Raw genomic sequence first — 21730 nt, forward strand, 5'->3', positions numbered from 1 at the left:
TGGCCATCCTGTGAGAGGCACCAAGGTCCTTCCCAAAGCCCATGGTCCTCCATCTGGAGGGACTTGGAGGAAGGGGGATTCTCCAGGTGTCCCTTGGCTGGTCCCTCTCCAAAGTGCCCCGCTTAAGTCCTCTGGGGCCCATGGGGCAAAAGGAGAAAAGGGTCCAGCCTGCTTCCTAGTCTTCTGGGTCTGCCAGCTGGAGGAGCGTCTGACTCGAGTGCGCCTTGTGTGCCCGGTGCTGGGCTAACCACCGTACACAAAGGAGCGCACTGAGTCCTCTTGCTGACTGCTGCGCATGGGGAGCCCGTATCCGTGTCATACAGGGGAACAAATTGAGGCTGGGAGAAATAAAGGGACTTACCCCAGGTCACCCAGCAGAGCCAACACCCAGGACTCAAGTCCTGGTCTGACTTTTAACACCAGGGTGACCCAACCGCGCCAGGCTGCACGGCACTGAATCCTGCCTGGCCCCTGAGTTTTGGAGGCCCTGCTTCTGCTTGAAGGCAGGGCTCTGATTCTAGACCAGCCAGCAGATGGGCCAGGAGAACCTGGAGGCTGAGATGAGGTGAGCCTTCCAGCTCAGGGAAGAGTCGGCGGAGCAGCTGGAAGATGGGGCGTTGGATGGAAGGCCTCTCTAGGCTCCATCGCTAGGGCCAGACAAGGCTGTGCAAGGGGGTGGGGGGCTTGATGAAGCTGGAGCCCCGGGGAGCCTGGGATCCTTGGGCCCCAGCTCTGGTCTCTTCCCTGAGCAGGAGTCCGTCACGCACACCGCCGTGACGGGCCCCCCTCCCCCACCGCAACACGGAAGGGGGGCTAAATCCTTGCAGAAGCCGTCTTCCGACAGCCTGGCTCCCTTCAAAGCTGCCCAGTGAACACGCTTCCCCAGTGTTCTCCTTTATATTTGCCTACATATTTTTACAGCCATACAGTGCTTTCAAAGACTTCCTTTTTCATCTCCTAATTAATTTTTATCTTCCCAGACGGAGGGAGGACAGCATGGGAGATGCTGTTTGTGATGTCTGCTGCTCCCCGACAACTCTTCAAGTGAAATTTCCTTCAGAGCGCCGGGCCTCCTGGAGCGTCTCCCAGGCTGCAGGGTGGGCGCAAGGGCTCCAGCCAGATCGCCAGGGTTCCAATCCCAGCTCAGCATTTCACCAGCTCTCCATCTTAGGCAAGTTCGTGCGAACTCAGGTCACTTTGGAGCCTACCTTCCTCAGGTGTCAGATGGAGATAAATTATAATAATGGTCTCTATGGTCTGGGGTTGCTGTGAGGATGACATGCGTGAATGCAGGTCAAGTGCCCAAATGTGGCCGGCACCGGGTAAGTGCTCGACAAATGTTACTACTACCGTTGACCTGGCCAATGTCTCCTAGACATCCTGTGGTTACACCTGAAGCTGCTCCCTGTTCAAGCCTAGTGCCACATCCACTCATGGGCAGGGGGGAGGACTAGCCCTCCAGAAGACCCTAGAGTGGGTGTGGGGGAGGGCGCTGCATGTGCACACAGAATTATCTGACCTTGCATTGTGCTTCCACCACCGATCTGCTGTGTGATCATGGGCAAATCACCCACCCTCTGTTTGGAGAAACAGGTTCAACTCAGGTTTCCTTCCAGCTCTAACTCAAAAGTGATAATGAGGAGGCTACCACCTCCTGGGGGAGAGGAGTGGGGACTGGGAGGGGGATGTGTGACTGGAAAGCCCAGCTATGGAGGGTGGGGGCTGGTAGGGTGGGGAGGAAGGAAGCTTGTCTGGGGAACTTCTGGGTGGGTGTTGTGCTTCCAGCTCATGATCTGAGGTGGGGTTAATATCCCCACATTCAAGCTCCTCTCCGCCTGCAATGCGGTCCCATTGCTGCTGTCAGTGATAAGGGAGCCTGGGCTAGAAGAGCTTCCCTCAAATTCAAGCAGGAGACAATGTCGCCAGATGTCCAAGGGGATTAACTGGTGATCAGGAGAGCGGGAAAGCGGGGTTGATTCTGCAGGGCGATGTGGAGTTACTGTTTCTGGCCAGGAGCCCTTGTAAGCATGGGCCCCGGGGCCCCGGCATCCCAGCTGGGTGACAGCATAGGTGTCCCTCCTCTGCCCTTTGGGCTGCACTATATGCAGGGATGGTGCGTGAGGGCGGAGCAGGCTGCTGGAGGCGCTGCTTGATGCTGAGGACAGCAGCGCGGTGGGGGCTGGAACCAGGCTCTTGGAAGCCAATCTGAGCATCTTAGCGTGGAGGGAGGCAAGGGCATCCAATCTGCGGCAATGAGCCTGCAGCGGGCTTATTTATGCCGCTTCCCTTTGATCAGGAGCCCTGCTTCGAGATGGGCTCATGTGTAATGCATGAGAGATGCTCTGGCACAGTCAGAGGGCTGGGCCGCAGCCTGGGGACAGGCACAAGCAGGCACATTTGCACCAGCGTGCGCACCCCCCCCCCCCACGAACCATTACACATGCAGACACATGCACGCAGGGGCCATCACACACACAAACAAGCTCTTACACATGACCTACGACACACACGGATGCCCATCCCCCCAGGCTCACTTGTCTAGATACACCCATGGGGACATTCAGGCAGATAGACACACATATAATCTCCATGCACATATACATATAACCTGTATACACTCATAGGCACATATCCATACGCCCAGAGCACACACATGCTTGCCAGCACACATACAGATTTTTGCAACTACTCCTGTCCAAGCACAAAGACACACATACACCCGCACAGGTAGACTTTGTACATGGGCACCTGTGTGTCCACATACACACCTAAATGCATGTTTCTATGGATTATAAACTGTGACACACACACACACACACACACACACAGGCATCCCCTGCACACACACTCACGAACACATACCCAGGGTCCCAGGGGGCTCCGACCATGCCTGTCACAATGCTTCTATCTGCCCCAAATGCATGACAGTGACCTCTCAGGAAGGCCACATTGGCCACTTCTTGGTGGTAACAGCAGTATCACAGGAGGGGAGATCTTTTCCTCTCTCTCTCCTCCTCGCTAAACATCTGCTTCCACCCTCAAGGAGGGTCCCAGGGAGGCCAGGGGGGCGGAGAGTGCTGGTAAGGCTCTGGTGCTCAGGAGGGAGAGGCTTTCCCTCCCAATCCTCTGCTGCCCTCCCCTCGCCTCCTTCAGGCCCGGCTGGAAGCTCAGTCCATCCCTCCGAGGCTTAGCCTGGAAGGAGACCAGAGCTGGGGGATGCGGAACCAGGGTCCAGGCTTCCAAGTGACTAATAAATAAATAAATGGATGAATGGACCTACGGCCCCCAAGTTCCCGATCCTGACCATTTTGGAGAAACCATGAGAGCAGAGGTTCTCATTGTGGCCCCGGGACCAGCAGCACCGGCACCTGGGAACTCACTAGAAACATGCATTCTTGGCCCTGCCCCAGACCTACCAACCCAGAGGGTGGGGCCCAGGAATCTGGGTTTTCCCAAGCCTCCCAGGTGATAGGGATGCACACTCAAATCTGAGTGTGGCCTAGAACATGGGCTTTTGGAGGAAGGCAGACCTGGGCCCTTCAGCTGTGAGTTCTTGGACAACCTGCTTCATCACTCTGAGCCTCAGTTTCCACATGTGTAAAGTGGAAATAATCGTAGTGCCTACCTCACAGGATTGGTCATGAAGATTCAGGGAGGCCAAGCCATTAGTCTGGCCCACTGTGAGCTCTTGGCGGCGGTAGCTCTTGTGACTTTTATTTTCATTTCCAGAAGGACATTTACCAGTTCTCAGGGTCCGTCAGTGGGTTAGGAAAACCCTAGCTACTCTAGTAGGTGAAAACCTTGGGAAACTGAGCCAACACCCTACAAAGCAGGAGGAGCAGGAGAGCCCTGGCCAGATCCCCATCAGAACAGTTACCTGAGCAGGTGACGACGGCTTTATCTGGACACCAGTGGTCCAAGAGTGTAACGTGCAAAGAAATGTTCATAAACGCTTGTTCAAGTTTTAACCTCCTCCCTGCCTTGAAGGATGTGCTCCTTGCTACCCTCTCAGTACTGGAGAGCTCACGGCCAAGGGCAGGCCAGGCTCTTGGGACATGGATGCCACAGAGACCTTAAGCCAAGGGCAGGGAACCCCCTGGCCCCCACAACTGTTTGTGTGTCTGGGCCACGCTTCTCCTTCTCCCTTTTCCAGCCTCATTCTTCCACCTGCCATCCTCTGAGGATTGAAGAAAACAGCACATTTACCCTGCTTGTCCCAGGTATGAAGATGTGTAGGATCTGTGCTGGGACCAACTCAGGTGGCCACATCCTCATCAAAGCTCCCCAAAGCCAACTGGTCTCAAACAGGGAGGAATGGCCTGAGCCTTGGGGATTCCTGGCCCACTGATGCTGTGAAGTTAGGGATGGACAGCGAAGGGTGTGGGAGAGTCAGCTCGTGGTGCGGCAAGGGAAGGAGAGGGTCTCACCTTGAAGAAGGTCATAGTGGCCCCGTCCTTGACAGCCCCGTACTCGATTTTGGTTTGCTTGGCCAAGTCATCAGCAGAGTCGATGGGCGATTCCATGCGCTCCACGGTCAGAAAGGCAGCCAGGTTGGCCGTGTACGAGGAGATGATGATGAGCGTGAAGAACCACCAGATACCCCCGATGATGCGTGTGGACAGAGCTTTGGGCATCAGTTCAGACCCTGGGAGAATGGAGAAGGCAGGTGGTCTCTGACACGGTCCAGGGCTGCTCAGGCCCCTCTGGGTCACGGACTCCACTGATTATCTAGTAACAGCTCGGCAGAGGTTCTCACTGTGCCCCCCGGACCACCACCAGCAGCAGAAGAACACCCTGGGAACTTGTTAGCAATGCACATTCTCAGGCCCCTTCCCAGGCCCTACTGAATCCATCACTTGAGGGGTGGGGCCCAGCAATCTGGGTTTGGGAAGCCTTCCAGGCGGTTCTGATGCAGGCTAAAATTTAAGAACCACTGCTCTAGAATGACCCTCACTCGCACGTTTCACAGGCTCCTCAGCCCCTGCCGTCCCCGGTTCGGAACGGGTAGCAGTAGATTCAACCTCTGCAGTGAATCCTGCTCCCAACTCTGTGTGATTGTGCCAGACGCTTTCCCTCCCTGGGACCGTGCAAAGCCCGGAGACTGGTCCTTCCTCTGTCCCAGCCTCACACAAATACCGTGAGGCTGCAGCGATATAATTGCAGGAGAAAGTGTGTTGCAGATACAAGCGGGATACAAACGCAAGATTGCCTGCTGGTGCCTTGCTGGAGGAGAAAAATCAACATTTTTTGAAGCTCGTTGCCGAAATAGATCCCTCTTCCTCCCCAACCTTGGGTGTGGAGCACAATTTAGATGAAACCTTCTAACTGAAGTAATTAACTAGGCGGTTTTCAAGAGATTTAAATAGCAAGTGACTCCTGAACTTCCCAGAATATTTGGACCTGCAATCTGAAAAGTGTCTGCTTTGATACGGATGATTTTTTTTGTCTCAAAGAAATCACTCAAAGGAGAGTTTTTCAAATACATAACTATTTTTCTCCCTCCTAATCAAAACTTGGTGGGGGAATACATCAGGGGCCGGGGCTTTGAATAGCAGCCAGCGGAGGGCGAGGAGAAGCGATTATTGCAATGGGGGGCTTCCAGGTCTCTCCCAACTGTCACTGAGAAAGGATAATGGACAAGGAAGCAAGGTGAGGCTTCGGGACACTCATTAATAGTGGGGACAGAAAGATGCACTTCCGCTGAAAGCTGCCTGTGGCTTCCCAGCTCTGGAGACCACTGAGGCTCCCCAGGCGCCCCTCCCCAACTGGCCACACGCAACCTCATATACCTGCTCCCCCCAACCCCACCAGATTGCTCCAACCTAGGGCAAGAGCTGCCCCCGCAAGGGGAGAATGACTTGTTTTCCTGGTGGACTGTGCCAGGCTCTGCTGGATCCCTACCCAGACCCCTGCACTGGCCTCTGTCGTGGCTGGGAGATTGCTGGAGTTGGGGAGTTGGGGGCAGATTTCTCTCCCTTCTTTCTCCTTCATTTAAGCACCCAGCACAGGGCTTGGCATGTAGTGGTCACTCAGGACACTCTGGGATAATAGCATTCATTTGGCATTTGCTGACGGATGTCTACTGAGGGCCACGGTTTGGACTGGGCCTTGAGAACACACACAGGTGAGTGAGGGGTAGGGAATTCTTTGCCCCCTGGATCTCCTTCCCTTCCTTGCCTCCTTGTCACCCACTGCCCCTTAGTGGATCCTAACATAGGCAGAGACTTTGGTTCCATCCCCATCCCCCCATCCCATCCCCTGAGTTAAGAGGCTCTGGACATACGACTCGACAGGCAGAAACAACGAGCTCGTGGTTCCTGGCCAGCAAGGCTGGGGAGAGGGGTCCTCCTTGGGGGGGCTCCTCTCCCGCCACCTGTCCTTCAGCCCATGGTGTTTCTGCAGCCAGTGAGGGTGCTCTGCTTTCTGAGACATTTGAGCAGCTGCAGATCTGGCCACAGGGTGGGCCACCAGGCCAGGGTCAGGTGCAACATACCGGCCCTCCCTCTAGAGGATGTAAGAAAATGCTGTCCTTCTGTGCATACCCTCCCTGATGCACTCACCGCCTGGAACATGACCCTTCTCACTCCCAAGCTCCCCACGGCCAGATGGTCACCAAGTCCTGTCCCTGCTACATCCTGAAGTTCTCAGAGTCCATCTCTGTCCTCTACCCTCATGGCCATGACCCCAGTTCAGGTCTCATCCTCTCATTTCTGCAATGGCCTCCCACCCAGCCTCCCTGCCTCCAGTCTCCCCTGTCTTCCGCTCAACTTGACCCAGCCAGCGTCTAAGGTGATGGGGGGCCATCAGTGGGGTTGGCCCCAGCAAGCAGGAGGCCGTATGTTCACTGCAGCTGCAGCAGGAGAGGTTAGGGATGAGCCCTGCACGCGACAGGTGGGATGACTTCTCTGCTTTAGCCTCAGACCCTGAGCCAGTCCAGTCACAGGACTGGTGGAGGACAGGGACCTGGGACAAGGGTACGTGGCTGAGTCTCCAGGTGTCTCCAACCTGCTGGCAGCTCTGCAGGTCTGAAGCTGCCCTGGAGGCTCAGGAGAGGAGGCACCGCCCCACCCCCCCGCCCCTGAGAGGAGAGCCTTGGGGAGAGAGGGCACCTACCTTGCTGCATCAAGGACCCCATCCCGAACCAGAAGCTGTTTAGCAGAGTGAAGTTGTTTTCCACCACCTCGGAGCCCGGATTGCAAGGATGAGCGTCATACCACTCGTAAGGGCTGAACCTGCAGCAGGGAGAGGGGAGCGGTGGGCGGAGCTGCGGGGAGCCGGGAGGGAAGGGGCACCCATGCTTCAGGGAGCTGCCTGCTTAGCAAACATCGATGTGCTGCCACTTTAGCATCCATTTACTTAGCGTTCTGCTGGGGAGGCCGGGAATGGGAAATCAGGGCCATTTTGCTTCTTGTTCTTTATTGTTAGTGCCCTTTTCTGGTTGTAAAAGTAATTCAGCAGTATCTCTTAAAATTAAAAGCGCACATGCCCTTCAACCTAGCAATTTTGCGACTCATTATCCAGCCTAGAAAAAACGCCCATACATGAGCATAAAGAGAAGCATGTGAGGGTGTTTATCAAAGCATTGTTTGTAATAGCGAAAAACTGGAAACAGCCTCAATGTCCTTCAACAGAAAAATGATTAAGTAAACTCCGTCAGAAGTTTATTTATTATTATTGGTCCGCAATGTCACACGGCTCAGAGAAGAGAATGAGAGACGTCTAGATGTCCTGAGAGGGAAAGATCTTCCACCCCATACTGTTTGGTTTAAAAAAAAAGAAAAGTGATAAAAAATAAGAACAATATGATCACATTTATATAAATAGATTCCTAAAGATACAGCTCTATGCCTCTTTAGGGATGTGTGTATACAAACATGTTGGAAGAGTCTGGAAAGATTCCTACCTAAAAGATATCAGCATTTACCTCTGGGGAGGGGAGTTATCTCAGGGCAGCCTGTTGCTTTAGGTGGATTAGATGAATTTTTAGAAAATGAGAATGGGCTTTTCAATTACTTGTATACTTAAAATGGAAAAAAAGCAAAACATACACTTCATAAAATATTCAAACAATATAAAGAATACAATGAAAAAGTGAAAGTACTCCAGGATCCCACCCCCGGAGAGAACAATGTGTTACATAACTGTTTAGATTTTTCTCTCTGAATATACAACTACCTGCATGACAGGGAAAAATTGTTACTTAAAGCCCCCCACTGCCTTCTAAGGAAGAGAAGTCCTGATAACTGGAGGGATCTTTGTTTGCTGCATGAATCCCAGGTGAGGCCATGTAAGCGGGAGGAAGCTAGCACGCTCTGGGGGAGATTGGGAGACCCTGGAAAGAGCCCCTGAGAGGCTGGCGTGGGGTAGGATGCTGAGATGAGAGAGGCCCAGAAGGAGAGGCATGTCCAGTGGAATTTTGTTCTGTTTTTTAAATGTATGATATGCTTTAAGTATGATGTTGTGACTTGTCCATCCCCCTTTTAAAAGCTTTAATAAATTATACATTGATCACCAAAGCTCGTGTGAGAAGAATTTTGCTTTCACAAAGTGGGAAGATCCTACACATATGAAATTTTAAAGTGAGGCTTCAAACCAAGATGGGGATATTCAAAGGGAATGACCATGAACTGGCTAGAGGCTCTACAAATCCACAAGGAAGAGATAAAGGCTGAAGGGAGGAGAGGCGGAGACTGCTCTGGGAAGCTTCTGGAGAAAGCCTCGGGAGAGCGATGCATTCAGTGGTCCCTGCGTGCCTCCTGGGAAGGCTTGGGAGAAGGGTGTCCACGGAACTGCTGAGGGAGCTGGCGGGCGGCTCTGTAAAGAGGTGGGCCCCGCCTGGGGATCTGGAGGGCAGGGGCCAGGCTGATGCATGCCTCCCAGGTGCACGAAGGAGGGGGAGTCCCTGCTGCAGGGTATTGGCCTGCACACCCAGACACAGCCAGGTATAAGGACACTGGGCCAAAAGTGTTTCCCTGGACCAGATGGGCCCAAGCAGAAAAGAGATCCAGGCCAACTCCACCCTGAGTCCTATCTGAGAAGGGCAACAGGACTGCGACGGGGAGAGTCCACGGGGCAGGGGCTGCTGGGGGGTCAGGTGCTGATCAGCGGAGCACGCCGACCCGGGGAGCAGGCCAACCAGTGGTCTGATGTGTCAACAAAGGTAGAAATGTCAAGGACTCTACTGGACTCAACCTTCTCATTTCTGAACTGAAACAGTGTTTGTGACTAGAGAGACACCCGCGGTTCCTGTGACCTGGAAATGAGCCAAAAAGTGAGACCCTGGCTGAGCCTTCACGGGGCAAGGAGAGCCTCAGCTCTGAGCACATGGAAGAGGGAGGAGACACAGTAAAGATGATTCTGGATGAGACCTCACAAGTCCTGCGTGGCTTACACACATCCACGATACCTGTGGTCATTTTTAAACACAGGAAAATATCGTACCATAGTGCTACCCAGAACTTGGACTTTTCCCTTAATAAGCCACCGGCCTCTTTCCAGGTCGGTTCTTCCAGATCTGCCTTACTCTCTGCAACTACTTCAGAAGTGTTTTCAACCACTCCTCTGTTGCCGGTGCTTGGCCTGTCCCTGTCCCCCACTGTTGCACACTCTGCTGGAAGAAACAGCCCTGGGGACACCGCCATGGGCACCCATGCCGAAGGGCCGCCCTCCCTTCTGAGGTGAAGCTTTCTAGATTTGGGGGGACTGTAAAGTGGGGCTCAGTGGTGACTTTCAACAGGATAAACTCCCAGGGGTGGACTTGCTTCTCATGATCGGACTACTTGGTTCTAGAATGGGCCTCTTGGTCATCAAGTACTGTAAGGGGCCTGGCTCCTCGCTACCCCTTGAGGTGGACAGTGCAACGGGGGCCCATTTTACAGATGGGGAGGTGGTTTGGAGCAGGCAGGGGAGGGCGCCCCTGCAGTCAGGGAGCTGGAGGGTCCAGATGCTAACCCCCAGGCCACAGGAGAGAACAGGAGCAGGCTGGACGCTGAACAGTAAGGAAGGTGCCACCCAAGTTAGCGATGGATCTTGGATTAATGGCTCACAGCTGCAAAGGACTGTCATAGCCTCGCACTTAGGTAGGAGCTAGTGGAGGCTGACCTAGCGATACTCGGTCTCCATTCATGGGAGAAGCTGAGGTCCAGCCCCAGTGATGGAGGTGTAGAGGGAGCACCAGCTGGCCGGGACCATCTCTTCCCTGGGATGCTCATCGGCACCAGATGTGACCAGAAGGAGACTCCCAGGAGCTGGACTGGCTGGCAGCTCACCCTCAGTCCTGCCTCCGGGATCAGGCATTTAGGATTATCTTCTTGCCTCGAGTGCCCACTATCCTGCTCTCCATGGTGAGAGCGCACCCTCCCTTCCGCTCTCCTTGTACCTCTCCAGGCATAAAGCAAGACTATCCCGCTGGCAGAGAAAGGCCTTGGTCAATGCGTGGCCTCCTGGTGCTAGACAGACACAGGCCAGACCAGGCCAGTTTGCAAGATGGACAGCCCTGTAACATGCCACGGCTGCCCCGCAGGGGGGCCTGGGGCCCTGCCCATGCTTCGCCGACCCCATCTCTTGGGCAGCGGTGTCCAGCTCTCCAGCCGCCAGTCTGGAGTGGTCCAAAGGACACAGGCCGCATGGAAGGGGCACATAGGGCCACAGCCACCCTGGAGATGTGCCCTGCTTGACCCTGACAGTGTTGGAAAAAAATCGAGTTAGTGGCTACCTATAAAAGCCACGAGGTGTCACATAAAAAACCCGAGTCTCTCTCTTAACACCAGGAACGCAACAGCGCCGGCCCCGCATTCCTGCCTAGTGCAGTCTCCATCCAGCCATGCGGTCTCTCCCCCTCCCTGCTTCCCTCCCTCACGCTTCCTGTCTGGTCCCGCGGGCGCTGGGGTTTGCCACCCTGAATTAAAATGAACAGCTCTTGCTCAGGAGTCCGACTCCATAAGAGAACGCTTTCTGACATTGGGCACTGGCTGAGCCTCCCTGAGCCTCATCTGCTGCTTCTGTGAAGTGGGGAGAGTTATCCCCACCTCACAGGACCTTTGTAAGGATCAGGCAGGGTGCGTGTGAATTATGTGAGTGTTACATAATGTGGTAATTGTACTGTGATGCAGCTCATGGCCCTGTGGCCAGGTCCCTTGTCCCTCTCCTGTCCCCTCAGGTGTCCTGTGTCATTGCAGCAGCTGCAAAAGTCCCATCTCTCTTCCAGAAAGTCTCCCCGGCCTAACCTGGCAAAGGGGGTCCCCTACCTTCCCTGCCAGGAGGCAGGAGGCGAAAAGCAGGCTGAAAGGCCAGAGGTCGGAGGGGGACTGGGCACACATCGGAGCCATGCTGGAGAAGCTGGAGCTGTTTTCCAGGGGGCGGGGAGCCCAGAGCGAGCTGGATCTGCTAAAATTACGGCAAGAGCTCTGGAGAGTGGCTCCTGCTTTCAAAGGCTTGTTAGGCCATTAGAAGAAGAGGCTTAATGCAGGCCTCTCCTGCAGGCTGGGCTGCCGGCTGGGGCTGTGGGGGTGGGCAGGCGGCATCCGCCAGCTGGCAGCCGAGGGTTTCCGAGGCAGGACAATTTCCTCCCTCACATCCTTCCCTTTGGTCTCTCTCTGTGCGGGAGGAGGGAGCGAAAAGGAGCAGGGTGGGAGGAAGGCTTTCAAAGAAGACTCAGGAGGAAAAAAAGCCCAAACACGAAGTCCTTGGATCTCAAATCACCTCTCCAGAGAAGTCTCTCTTTGCACCTTGTTAGGATTTAGAGAAAAAGAACCAGGGCAGGGGATGGGACTGGAGCCTAGAAGGAGGGGGCGGAGGGCCTAGGGACCAGGAGCCACTCTCTTGGGGCTGGGGCAAAGGACAAATGTCCAGGTGGCCAGAGATGTGGATTACAGATAGAACCCCAGGTGATGGGAGTTCAAATGCCGGTCACTTGTTGCTAGGATGGCCTCGGTGAGCCTTAGATGTCTCCCCTTCGTGCGGGTGGGTGGCTGAGAGAATTAAGTCACATAATGCCTGTAAAGCACAGAGCACAGTGCTTGGCAAACACCAGGTGCTCAGCAAACACCGAGCTAAACCTGTGCCTTAGTGAGCTCCTCCCACCATCCACCAGCGAGTATGTGCTGTGTCTCCTTCGTGCGAACGACCGAACGTACAAGGGGGTTGCCAGCATGTGTAATGGACAGGGATGTACGTGCCAAGTTTTCACACGTGCGCACGTGTGCGTTTAGTGTACGTGCCAAGTTTTCACACATGCACACGTGTGTGTTCACGTGGTACAATTCCTCCTGCTGTGTGGACCAGGCAGACGAAGTCTGTTTTCCAAATTTCAGTCCACTCGCTGGACCATCCAATGTACCTAAGTCTGTTGTCCTGGGTGCCTGGCCCAGGTGGTGCAGCTCTGGGCAATGACTTAACCTCTCCAAGCCTGCTCACAGGGCCTGGGATACGACCGCTGTCTTCCGGTCGTGGGCACAGACCAGGGGAAGGCCTGGGGGATTCAAGCTCGCAGGGTGGGGGGCTATGGAATGTTCCTTGAAGGATATAAAGGGATCTGAGCCTCAGTGAGGGAGAGAGGAGCAGGCACAGCAGTGGCCTGAACCTTGGCATGGCTAAGGACTGATGAGGTGGGGACCAGTCTGGCTCCCGGAAACCCCAACCATGGGCCAGAGCTCTGGCCAAGGCATGGCTCTTACCTGGCAATGACAAAGAGGACACAGCTGACCCCCAGGTAAGCGAGGAGTACGTACATCCAGATGTCTGGGGACAGGGGGTTGAGGAAGGAGAAGACACTGGGGTTGGTGCCATTGGGCTTTCGATACAGGATGCTCACACCGAGTGTCATGAAGGGCTTGGAGAAGTCGATGGCCTTCTCGCGGACATGGGTGATGGTCAGGGGGGCCACGGCCAGATCTGCCTTCTGCAATGAGAAAGATACACACAGACAGACATGAGTAAAGCCTCAGACTAGTAGGGGGAAAGCACCTCTTCTTGGAGGAAGGGAGGGAAGGGAGTGGCGTCCGTTTCCAGAGCCTTGAGGTCACTCGACCACAATGTTTACAAATCCTTCCCCTGTGCCAGGCCGTGCCCAGAATGCTGCGGAGACAGCGATGAATTAGACGGAAGCCCTGTTCTCCAAGAGCTCATGGCCTTCAGAAGAGGACAGTGGTATCAACATCCAGAGAGTGGAATCCTATGAAAGTTATACCCATGCGGTTCATTCCCAAAATGGTGCTCTGTCAAATAGATACAGTTCAGCAATCTACAAACATTTAAAAATAACTCATGTTCTTTATTGGTGACTTTCAAACATCATGAAGAGGACACAGAATCCAGAACAAACCTTATTTGAATCTGCTTTCCTCTCCTAACCACTTCTTGACTGCTTTTCCTGTTCTGGATATTCTGTACATCCTAAAGGCCTCAAAATCCAATTGGGCAAAAATAATGCCCTCTTTGGAGGCAGAGGCGAGTCCAGAGCCCTCTTCAATAGGTGAGGGGAGGGGGGAGGGCAAAGAAGAGGAAGAAAGGAAGGGGGTGGGGAAGGCTAGGAACATTCCTATGCTGGTCAATTTTAGCTCATCACGATCTTAGTGAGGGTCATAATTAAAGGTCTATTATTTCTATTATCTCCTTGGTCTGAGCTTTTCTTGATTAACAGTCTGTAAGCCCTCATTCCCATTTTCCCAGCCTCGTCCCTACTGCTCTCCTGTTCCATGAGGCCCCATTTAACTGCTTCCTGTTTCCCACATTCCCTTTTTCACCTCGTGCTTTGCACACCTTGCCCTATTGAGAATGCCCTCTCTCTGTTGGCTCTTACTAGCTTCTGTATTTCTTTGCACATGCTACCACCTCCAAGAAGCCCTCCCTGATAACCTCCAATGCTAAACCCCCATGAAGCTTGCTCTGCCCCATGGTAAGGTCCTAAGCCACTCAGTGTGAATGCAGGATGTGTGACCATGTGACTTTTTGTCTTATCTGCCTATTTACCTGTGACTTCCTAAGTGCGGTCAGGCTGTAGCTGATACACTGCTTTGTACATTCCCAAACCCCATCTCAGCCTCTGTTAATATTTGTTTGTTAATAGTGTTTCCCTCTGGGAGGGCTCCTGTGGGTATTTACGTATCAGAATGTGAACCAAGTTATCGCTTCCCTGTCTCGGGGATGGGCAGGACCGAAAGAGATATCAGGTACTAAAGACTAGCAGTAAAGACCCTTTTGCAAAAGTGGGATGGCTGCTTCTGAGACCCTTCCAAGGCAAAAGTCTCTAGGCAGCCACCCAATGGCTTGGTCCAGTTTCCTTCCTTCCTTCCTTCCTTCATTCATTTTATGAGCTCTGCTAAGCACACTAACGATACAGAGCTGAGCCAAGCAGAAATGGTTTCTGCCCGGGGGCTTACAATCTATTTGGGGAGACGGACATTAATCAAACTGTTTACTGAATGGTAGCTGTTAACACCATCTCTGACTTCACCAATCCTAGAATAGGAACCAGCAGCCAAACTGAAGTCAGACTTTAAGGAAGGGAAGCCTGATCTGGGTAGACGGCAGGTGTCCCAGGCTGGGGGCGGGGGGTGCTGGCAAACACACGACCCTGATCTTACAACCCCAGTGTTTTTCCTTTTAATGGCAGGCCCCACAGCCGATTATTGACATTCAAAGCCCAAGGGTTCAGGGAACCTTAGGACCTGGGACAGAGAGGGAGGAAGAGCCTATTACAAAGGACGCATCATACTGGCACCTTCCTTTTGTAAATTTCTGAATGTGTGCATTGGAACTTGCCTAGCTTTGAAGGCAGAGAAAGAAGAAATGCCCAGCTGCTGCCACCCTGGCCCCCTGGAGCCCTCAGGGTGTGTACAAATGAATGCAACAAGAGGAGAGAACGATCAGGGAAGGTGCAGAGTGAGTAATGTGTCTCTGCTCAGTACCTACTATGCTCCAGTCTGGGACACAGGGTTGAGCAGGAGACCCAGCTCCTGTTTTTATGGAGCTTCGTCAAGTGAGCCCCTGCTGGGAGATGTCGATAGGACTCAGCGGGGTGGGGACTAGGGTGGGACATCCTGGAAGGTTCCTTTGATTCCTGAGTTCTAGGATCCTCTATAATGTTGGCATAAGAGGGGTGTAGTGGGCTTTTGATTCTAGAACTTGGTCTCCCCTGGCCCTGTCCCTTCAAAGCACATTGCTCTGGGAGAACCTCAAAGTCAATTCAATGGTGTCAATCTTCCTCTGGCTTTGATGGCAAGTTGGATGAAAGGACTAGTGATGGGAGGGTAGGGGTGTCTGCAGCCATGCTTGTTTCATGAGAAGCAGTCCAGGACTGGTGAGGAAGGGCTGGGGGCCCTTCTTCCCAGCACCATCCTGGAGCCTTCAGAATCTTCCCAACAGCTTCCTGCTCTCCAGGTCTCACAGGTCAGAAGGCGGGCGTCTGTGGCCTTCTGTGTCTACAGCAGCGAGTCAGCTGGTCAACCTGCCCTTCTTCAGGGGGAGCTTTGAGGAGTTTTCTCCCTTGGGCTTTAGGAAGGCTGGCGTTCTCCACTTTGATTTTGGTTTAGGCAGGAAACACTACATTTCACCATTGGTTATGATTTCTCTAAAAAAAGACATTATTTTGTCCAGCTTTCCTTGAAAGCATGGAACAGATGTCAAGTCTCTACTGTGTCAGTTCATTACTCAGAATGAAAGGCCCAACCTTGGCAGGCTCTTCCCACTTGTGCAAGTTTTCTTTGAGGACAATTCATAAAATCATAGGCTGTCAGAGCTGGATGGGAGGGAGACCTTTAGGAACATCTCTTCCAACCCTCTATTTCTTATGGAGGGAAACTGAGGCTCAGAGCTTACCCAAGGCCTTTGCTCTCATATTCAAAGTAATCATGTCCTTGAACAAACCAAACCTCTGACTTGTCCAACACATTCGTGAGTCTTATGGGTGATTTGTTGGTCCCATCTGCCTGAGGACCTTTCCATACTTTTTCTAAACCTTTAAACTGGGCAGGACAACCCTTCCAGGATCTTACTTCATCCCCATAAGCAGCTTTCCACTTCCCAAGAATCTGTCAGGACCCACCTGGTACCAGCCTCTCCTACTCTACTCCATACTTGCATGGGGCCACTTGGCTCCATTTGCTCTACCACGTCTCCAGCAACCAGAATGAAGGCAAGAATGACTTAAACAGCTGCAGCTCTATATTTTGGCCCAGAGATCCAGCCACCTTGGCTGCTGGCTGGATACTAGCCTTGTCCCAGAAAGCAAAACCAGGAAAACCTCCTCCCAGATTCTAAGAACAGACTTGTGACCATGGTCCCACTTTGGGCCACTTCCCACTGATCAGCCTCCTCTTAAGCCAGGGGTCCTCCCTGAGGAAAAGACCTGCCCCCTGAACCCCAGCTTGATACCTGTGTCTGGTGTCCCTGTAGGCCCCTGCATACTTGCATTCTAGGTATGGGCTCCACCAGATTCCCCATCTCTGTGCTCTGCCTCTTGGTTCGGATTCCATGGGGTGTCCTGTTGCTCAGACTGGGACCTGCTACAGTTAAAATAGCAAGAACCACAATCATTCCTGGATGAGTCCCATATGCCAAGCACGGTTAAGTGTGTTACGTATACCACCGTATAGGATCCTCCCAGCAGCCCCACGTGGTAGAAAATATTACCACCACGTTCTAGATGAGGGTCCCATGGGTCCATCAGGCTAGGAAGCTTGTTCAAGCTCTACTGGTTTGGGTGACAAGCGTTGGTGTCATAGTAGTGAGTACAGCTGGTGAATGGCGGGTAAATGGCTGAGCCAATACTTGGACCCACTTCACCGTGACCTCAAACCCCCATACAAGCTGCATGTAGTGTGTTGAATTGTGCACCCCCTCCAAATATGTTTAAATCCTAATCCCTAGTACCTGTGAATGTGACCTTACTTGGAAATAGGCTCTTTTTCTCCCCCCACTAAAACAGTCTTTTATTCTTGCCACTGAGATTAAACAGCGTCAGATAGATTGCCAGGAGAGTATCTTGGGCTGTGCAAAGGGAGGACACACTCTTATCTTCAGTGGGTGTGTTCGCCTCCCCAAAGATCGGGTTTCTCTGGCTCCTGCTGAGTGCCCCCAAATTCATCAGTGTGCTCACAGTCACTCTTGGGCTCGCAGCACCGTGGGTTTTAATGGTGCAATGGCTCTCGGTGGGAGCCTGTGTTCATCTGGTCTCCGAGTGACAGTTCTCCCTCACATGTCCAGCAACACTCCCCAAGTGGTTTCAAATTCCCATAATACCACTGCATACCTATCCGAACAGCCAAAATAAAAAAAAGATACTGATAATACCCGGTGCTGATGAGGATGCAGAGCAACGCATCTCTCTTAGGCTGTGGGCAGGAGTGTAAAATGGTGCAGCCACTCAGGTCGCCAGTTATTAGAAAAGACTAGAACTCAGGAGCGGCTGCATGGAAGCGATTTATCAGGCAAGGTATGTGGGAAGGGACATGAAACTCCCATGTCCTCTCTCTCTCGGGGCACTCCATTCTCCTCGCATCTCCACGGGTTCACGGACCTGGAAGCTCCACAAACAGGGTCTTTGTGGAAGTAATCAAGTTAAGATGGAAGCCATACTAGATTAGGCTGAACCCTACATCCTAGGCCTGGGGTCCTTATAAGCAGAGAAGAGGACATACAGGGACACACACAGAAGGCCTGTGCCACTAGAGACAGAGACCAGAGTGATGCAGGGTCAAGCCAAGGAACACCAAGGATGCTGGCCACACTGGAAGCCAGGAGAGAGGCATAGGACACAGTCTCCCTCAAAAGGGACCAACTCTGCCAACACCTTGACATCTGATTTCTGGCCTCCCGAACTGAGAGAGGAGACATTTCTATTGTTTTAAGCCACCTAGCTTGTGGTCATTTGCTGTGACAGCCCTGGGTCACTCCTACATCTGCTGCTTAGGGCCTGGGCAGGATGCCCCTTCTCCCGCCCCATTCAGATGAGCAGGCCTGGGCCCACCCTGAAGCTGGGCTGCATTCCCAGAGACATGAACCTGACTCCGGCTGCCGACCATGGCTGCCACAGCGTCTCCTCAGCATACACTTTGCATCGCCTGGCTGCGCTTCTGAGCCCTACGGCTGTGGAACATGCAAATTCATTCCCATTTCCCTCCAGATCCTTCTGCTTCTGCTTCCACAGTCCACCAAGAAAACCAGTCTCACTCCTGCCACCCATGCAGGACTTCTCCACAGGGCTCTGTCTGCTGGTTCTCTGCCCACGTACGTGGTATCCCTGGAATTCACCTTCCAGTCTTTTCTCAAAGTGGTGTTGCTCCAGCTAGAATTCCCCCACTCCCAATCCTGCTTCATTTACAGCAAGACTTCCCTCTGCCCTTAGGATAAAACACTCTTATTAGGGCTTCCTTAAGCCTTTCATGATCTAAGAGAACTTTTTGTCCAAGAGAACTTTCTACAATGACAGGAATGTTCTCTATTGGCATTGTCCTATATGGTAACCGCTAGCCACATGTGGCCAAGAGCTTAAAATGTGGCTTATGTAACTGAGGAACTGAGTTCATACTTTAAATTTCGCATGAAAGAATTTTAAAAATCATTTTTATTTAAGTTTAAATTTAAATAACCCCACAGGCCTGGTGGCTACCGAGCTGGAAAGTGCAGACCCAGCCCTGCCCGCCTCTCCAGCCTTTCCTTACCTCATGTCCCCTTGTTTGCTGTCTACTAGCTTCTTTCAGACCCCCCAACCCTGGCTCTCTCTCACCTCAGGACCTTTGCACATGTGAGTTCCTCTACCTGGGACGTCTTCCTCCACAAATGCTTTGTGTAGCTAATGCCTACTTCTCTTTCAGATCTCAGCTCAATTACGTCCACAAAATCCTCAGGTGCTGTCAGGTCTCCCTGGTGAATCCTCTCACAGCACAAGTATTTTTGCTCTTAGCACTGACCAGAGAGGCTTCGTGATTTCTCCCCCACTGGGCCGTAAGTTCATGGGAGCAGGGTCTGAGCCTGTGTCTTTCCACCATGGTGGGCCCCAGGCCTGGCACAGTGCCTGGCTCACAGTCCGCCGTCAGTAGACTCTGGGACTGGATGAATGGGCCTGTGTAGGAGAGACACTCAGCAAGCATGTCCACAGAGCCAGCTGGCTGAGCCCGTGGCAGTTTACAAGGGGGCAAAGCAAGTCATGCAAGGTGTCTGCTGATGACTCCCAGACTCCACCCTTAAGAAAACATGGTGCTCCCTGGAAGCCCATGGACATTAACTTGACACCCAACGGCCTCAACAACCCACACATGAGAACAGAAAGGACTCCTGAGTATCAGCGGATGGGTCACCTCTTAACACCTGTGATTCACATGCTGGTTTCCTGACCGGTGGCTACCACTGCCTGCCAGTGAGGAAGGATGCCCACGCCCCTCCCTGGCCTGGGAGAGCCGCTGAGCCTCTCTCCTTCAGGAAGGAAGCGCGGGTCTTCCCCGCTTCAGGGCCCCAGGGGCCCCAGGATGGACACACCACAGCTCCATCTCCGATCACTTGTTCACTTGTTCCTTTCCTTACCTCTCGGGGCTCCGAAGGTGGCATCAGCCCAGCAAGTTGCTGGGGGCAGTGAGCCCCCTCTCCCTCCACATGCTGGGAGGTCCTAGTGATCTGCTCCCATAGCGCCCCCCCAACCCCCGCCGCACTGCTCCTCAGTGTCCTTATCACAACTAAATTCTTATTTATAAGTCACTGCTTAATACCTCGCTCCTCTGCTGGTGTATAAGCTCCAGGAGGGCAGGGACTGAACTGGATCGCACACTGATGTGTCCCACGGGTGAGCACAAAGCCTGGCCCAAAGAAGGGGCTCAGTAAAGTTCTTTTGCAAGATTGAGCAACAAAGTACCCCCCAAGGGTCCTGACCAGCCCTTACCACAGCCTAAGGGGGCTGAGCTCTGGCCTCTGTTTCCCTGCTCAGCAACCCCATTCTCCCTGAAGTCACGTGACCCATGCCAGTCTGCCCAGGTGCTGTCGCCCCACCCCTGCCTCTCACCAGCCTTCCTCCAGAGTTAGGTCTCCGCTCCCTGTACCCTGGCCTTTGATGGGCCCCTTACTTCTGGCCTGTTCGCCGGGAGCCCTCACCTGTGCTCATGGCCCTCCTCAGGTAGGTCCTAGTGACATCTTCAGCTCCACAACCTCCCCAGTCATCACCCCGAGCTGCCCGGCCACCCCGGGGAGGGTCCACCCTTTGGGTTCATCTGTCCCCCACCCCCAGCCTGTCGTGCTCCATCAAGGACTCTGCCCCACCCCAGGTGAGCTCCCAGCAGGCCTAGCTTGCAAGTGCCCTGGCCCAGGCTTGGGGAGGGGGCCGGAGTTGGGCGCTGGGGCAGAGCCTTCCCTGGCCTTGGAAACAGGGGTCGGGACCAATGCATACAGGCCAGAGTCCAGGTCTGTTCCCTGGTTGGGAGAAAATGGGACACAGTGGGGTGGTGATGGCATGTCTGAGACCAGATCTTCCTGTCACATCTGCTGGGAGACCATAGTGCATGGGCGCACTGGCCATGTCGGGAGACATCTTCCCAAGTCTGTGTCCTCCTTCACTTACCCACATGCACCAGCTGGGCCGCTGCACACCAGGGAGCCAGAAATGACCCAGACCCCCACCCTGGGTTCCCCTGCCTGCTGCTGGCCACGGGACAGGGAAGGCATTTCAGGAGCTACTCCCACCTCTCCCAAGTCTTTAGCACCTTCCTCCGGGGTTTCCTGGGATGGACCAGAGGCCACTCCCCACTGGTTGCTGAGCCAAGGGCTCCAGTCCAGGCACTGGTCTGCAAGCCTTTACCTGGACACACTACTCTCACAGGACATGTACCCAGGCTGAAGGGTCACACGGGTTCATCCATCCCTGCACTACTGTCTGCTTCCTCCACTAGAATGTGAGGCCCGCAGGCTCGGGGAAGGGATGCTGCCTGTTCTGTTCCCTGCCCTATCCTCAGTGCTGTCATGGGGCTTACCTTAATACATTTAATGAACAAAAGAATAGCTCGACCAAAGGAACACTGGATGGACCCACCTTCGGAGGTTTAGGAAAGGTCACCCGGTAAGCACTTCCCCAGGCCTGCCACACTGCAGTTCTCACAGGGTATACCGAGTCACAGGTAGTACCTGCAGATGTCCCACCAGACAGCTGCCACACTTCATCAGCACCATGGCCAAGAACAGCCTGGGAAAACCCCTATATATCTCAAGAGATGAGGCCAGGTGCTAGGAAATGCCTGTGTAGACTGAGGGGTCATGTACCCATGCTTCACGCACGGGCCCCCGAGCTGCCGGACGCCTGACGGTGAGAAATGAAGTCTGTGCCTTTCCCAAGCCTGCAACAAGGGTCTGATTCCCGAGTGCCAGCAAAGGCACAGCGGGGCGGGCGTCCCCTGCTTTGCGGCACACGATCGGGGACGCGCCGCACCGCCATTCCCACCTCTAAAGGAAGCCCCCTTCCCCACGCCCTGGGTGACCACCAGGCAGGGGTCCACCCAGGACCTGGCCCAGCGCTGCAGGCCTCCTGATGAGGGTGAAGACATGGCATCCTCAGCGCCCCACACAGGCAGGTACCCCAGCCATGCCCCGGATAGCTCTTCCTTGGTTTCTCTTTCTCATTCTTCAGTCTCAGCTCAAGAGTCACTCTGGCCTGGAAGCCCTCATCATTTCTCCTCGTCCTACACTTCCCAAGTCCCTCGCACCCCTCTGGGGTGCCGACTGAAGTTTTAATAGAAGTTAGCTTGGCTGATTCATA

General features: G+C 53.7%; 1 protein-coding gene across 3 annotated transcripts in view; it reads right to left on the reverse strand.

Annotated features, from left to right (window-relative positions):
- GRIK3 (glutamate ionotropic receptor kainate type subunit 3) overlaps positions 1–21730 on the reverse strand; it is a 219195-nt gene that overhangs the window by 14617 nt on the left and 182848 nt on the right. For all 3 annotated transcript variants that reach the window (XM_027580703.2, XM_027580712.2, XM_027580719.2), the window contains exons 11-13: positions 12675–12898; positions 7114–7232; positions 4428–4645 (exon numbers count right to left, since the gene is read on the reverse strand). In XM_027580703.2, the coding sequence (XP_027436504.1) occupies positions 4428–4645; positions 7114–7232; positions 12675–12898 (561 nt within the window). The remainder of the gene's footprint in view (positions 1–4427; positions 4646–7113; positions 7233–12674; positions 12899–21730) is intronic.

This window comes from Zalophus californianus, chromosome 4 (genome assembly GCF_009762305.2).
Source record: "Zalophus californianus isolate mZalCal1 chromosome 4, mZalCal1.pri.v2, whole genome shotgun sequence".
Classification (NCBI taxonomy): domain Eukaryota; kingdom Metazoa; phylum Chordata; class Mammalia; order Carnivora; family Otariidae; genus Zalophus; species Zalophus californianus.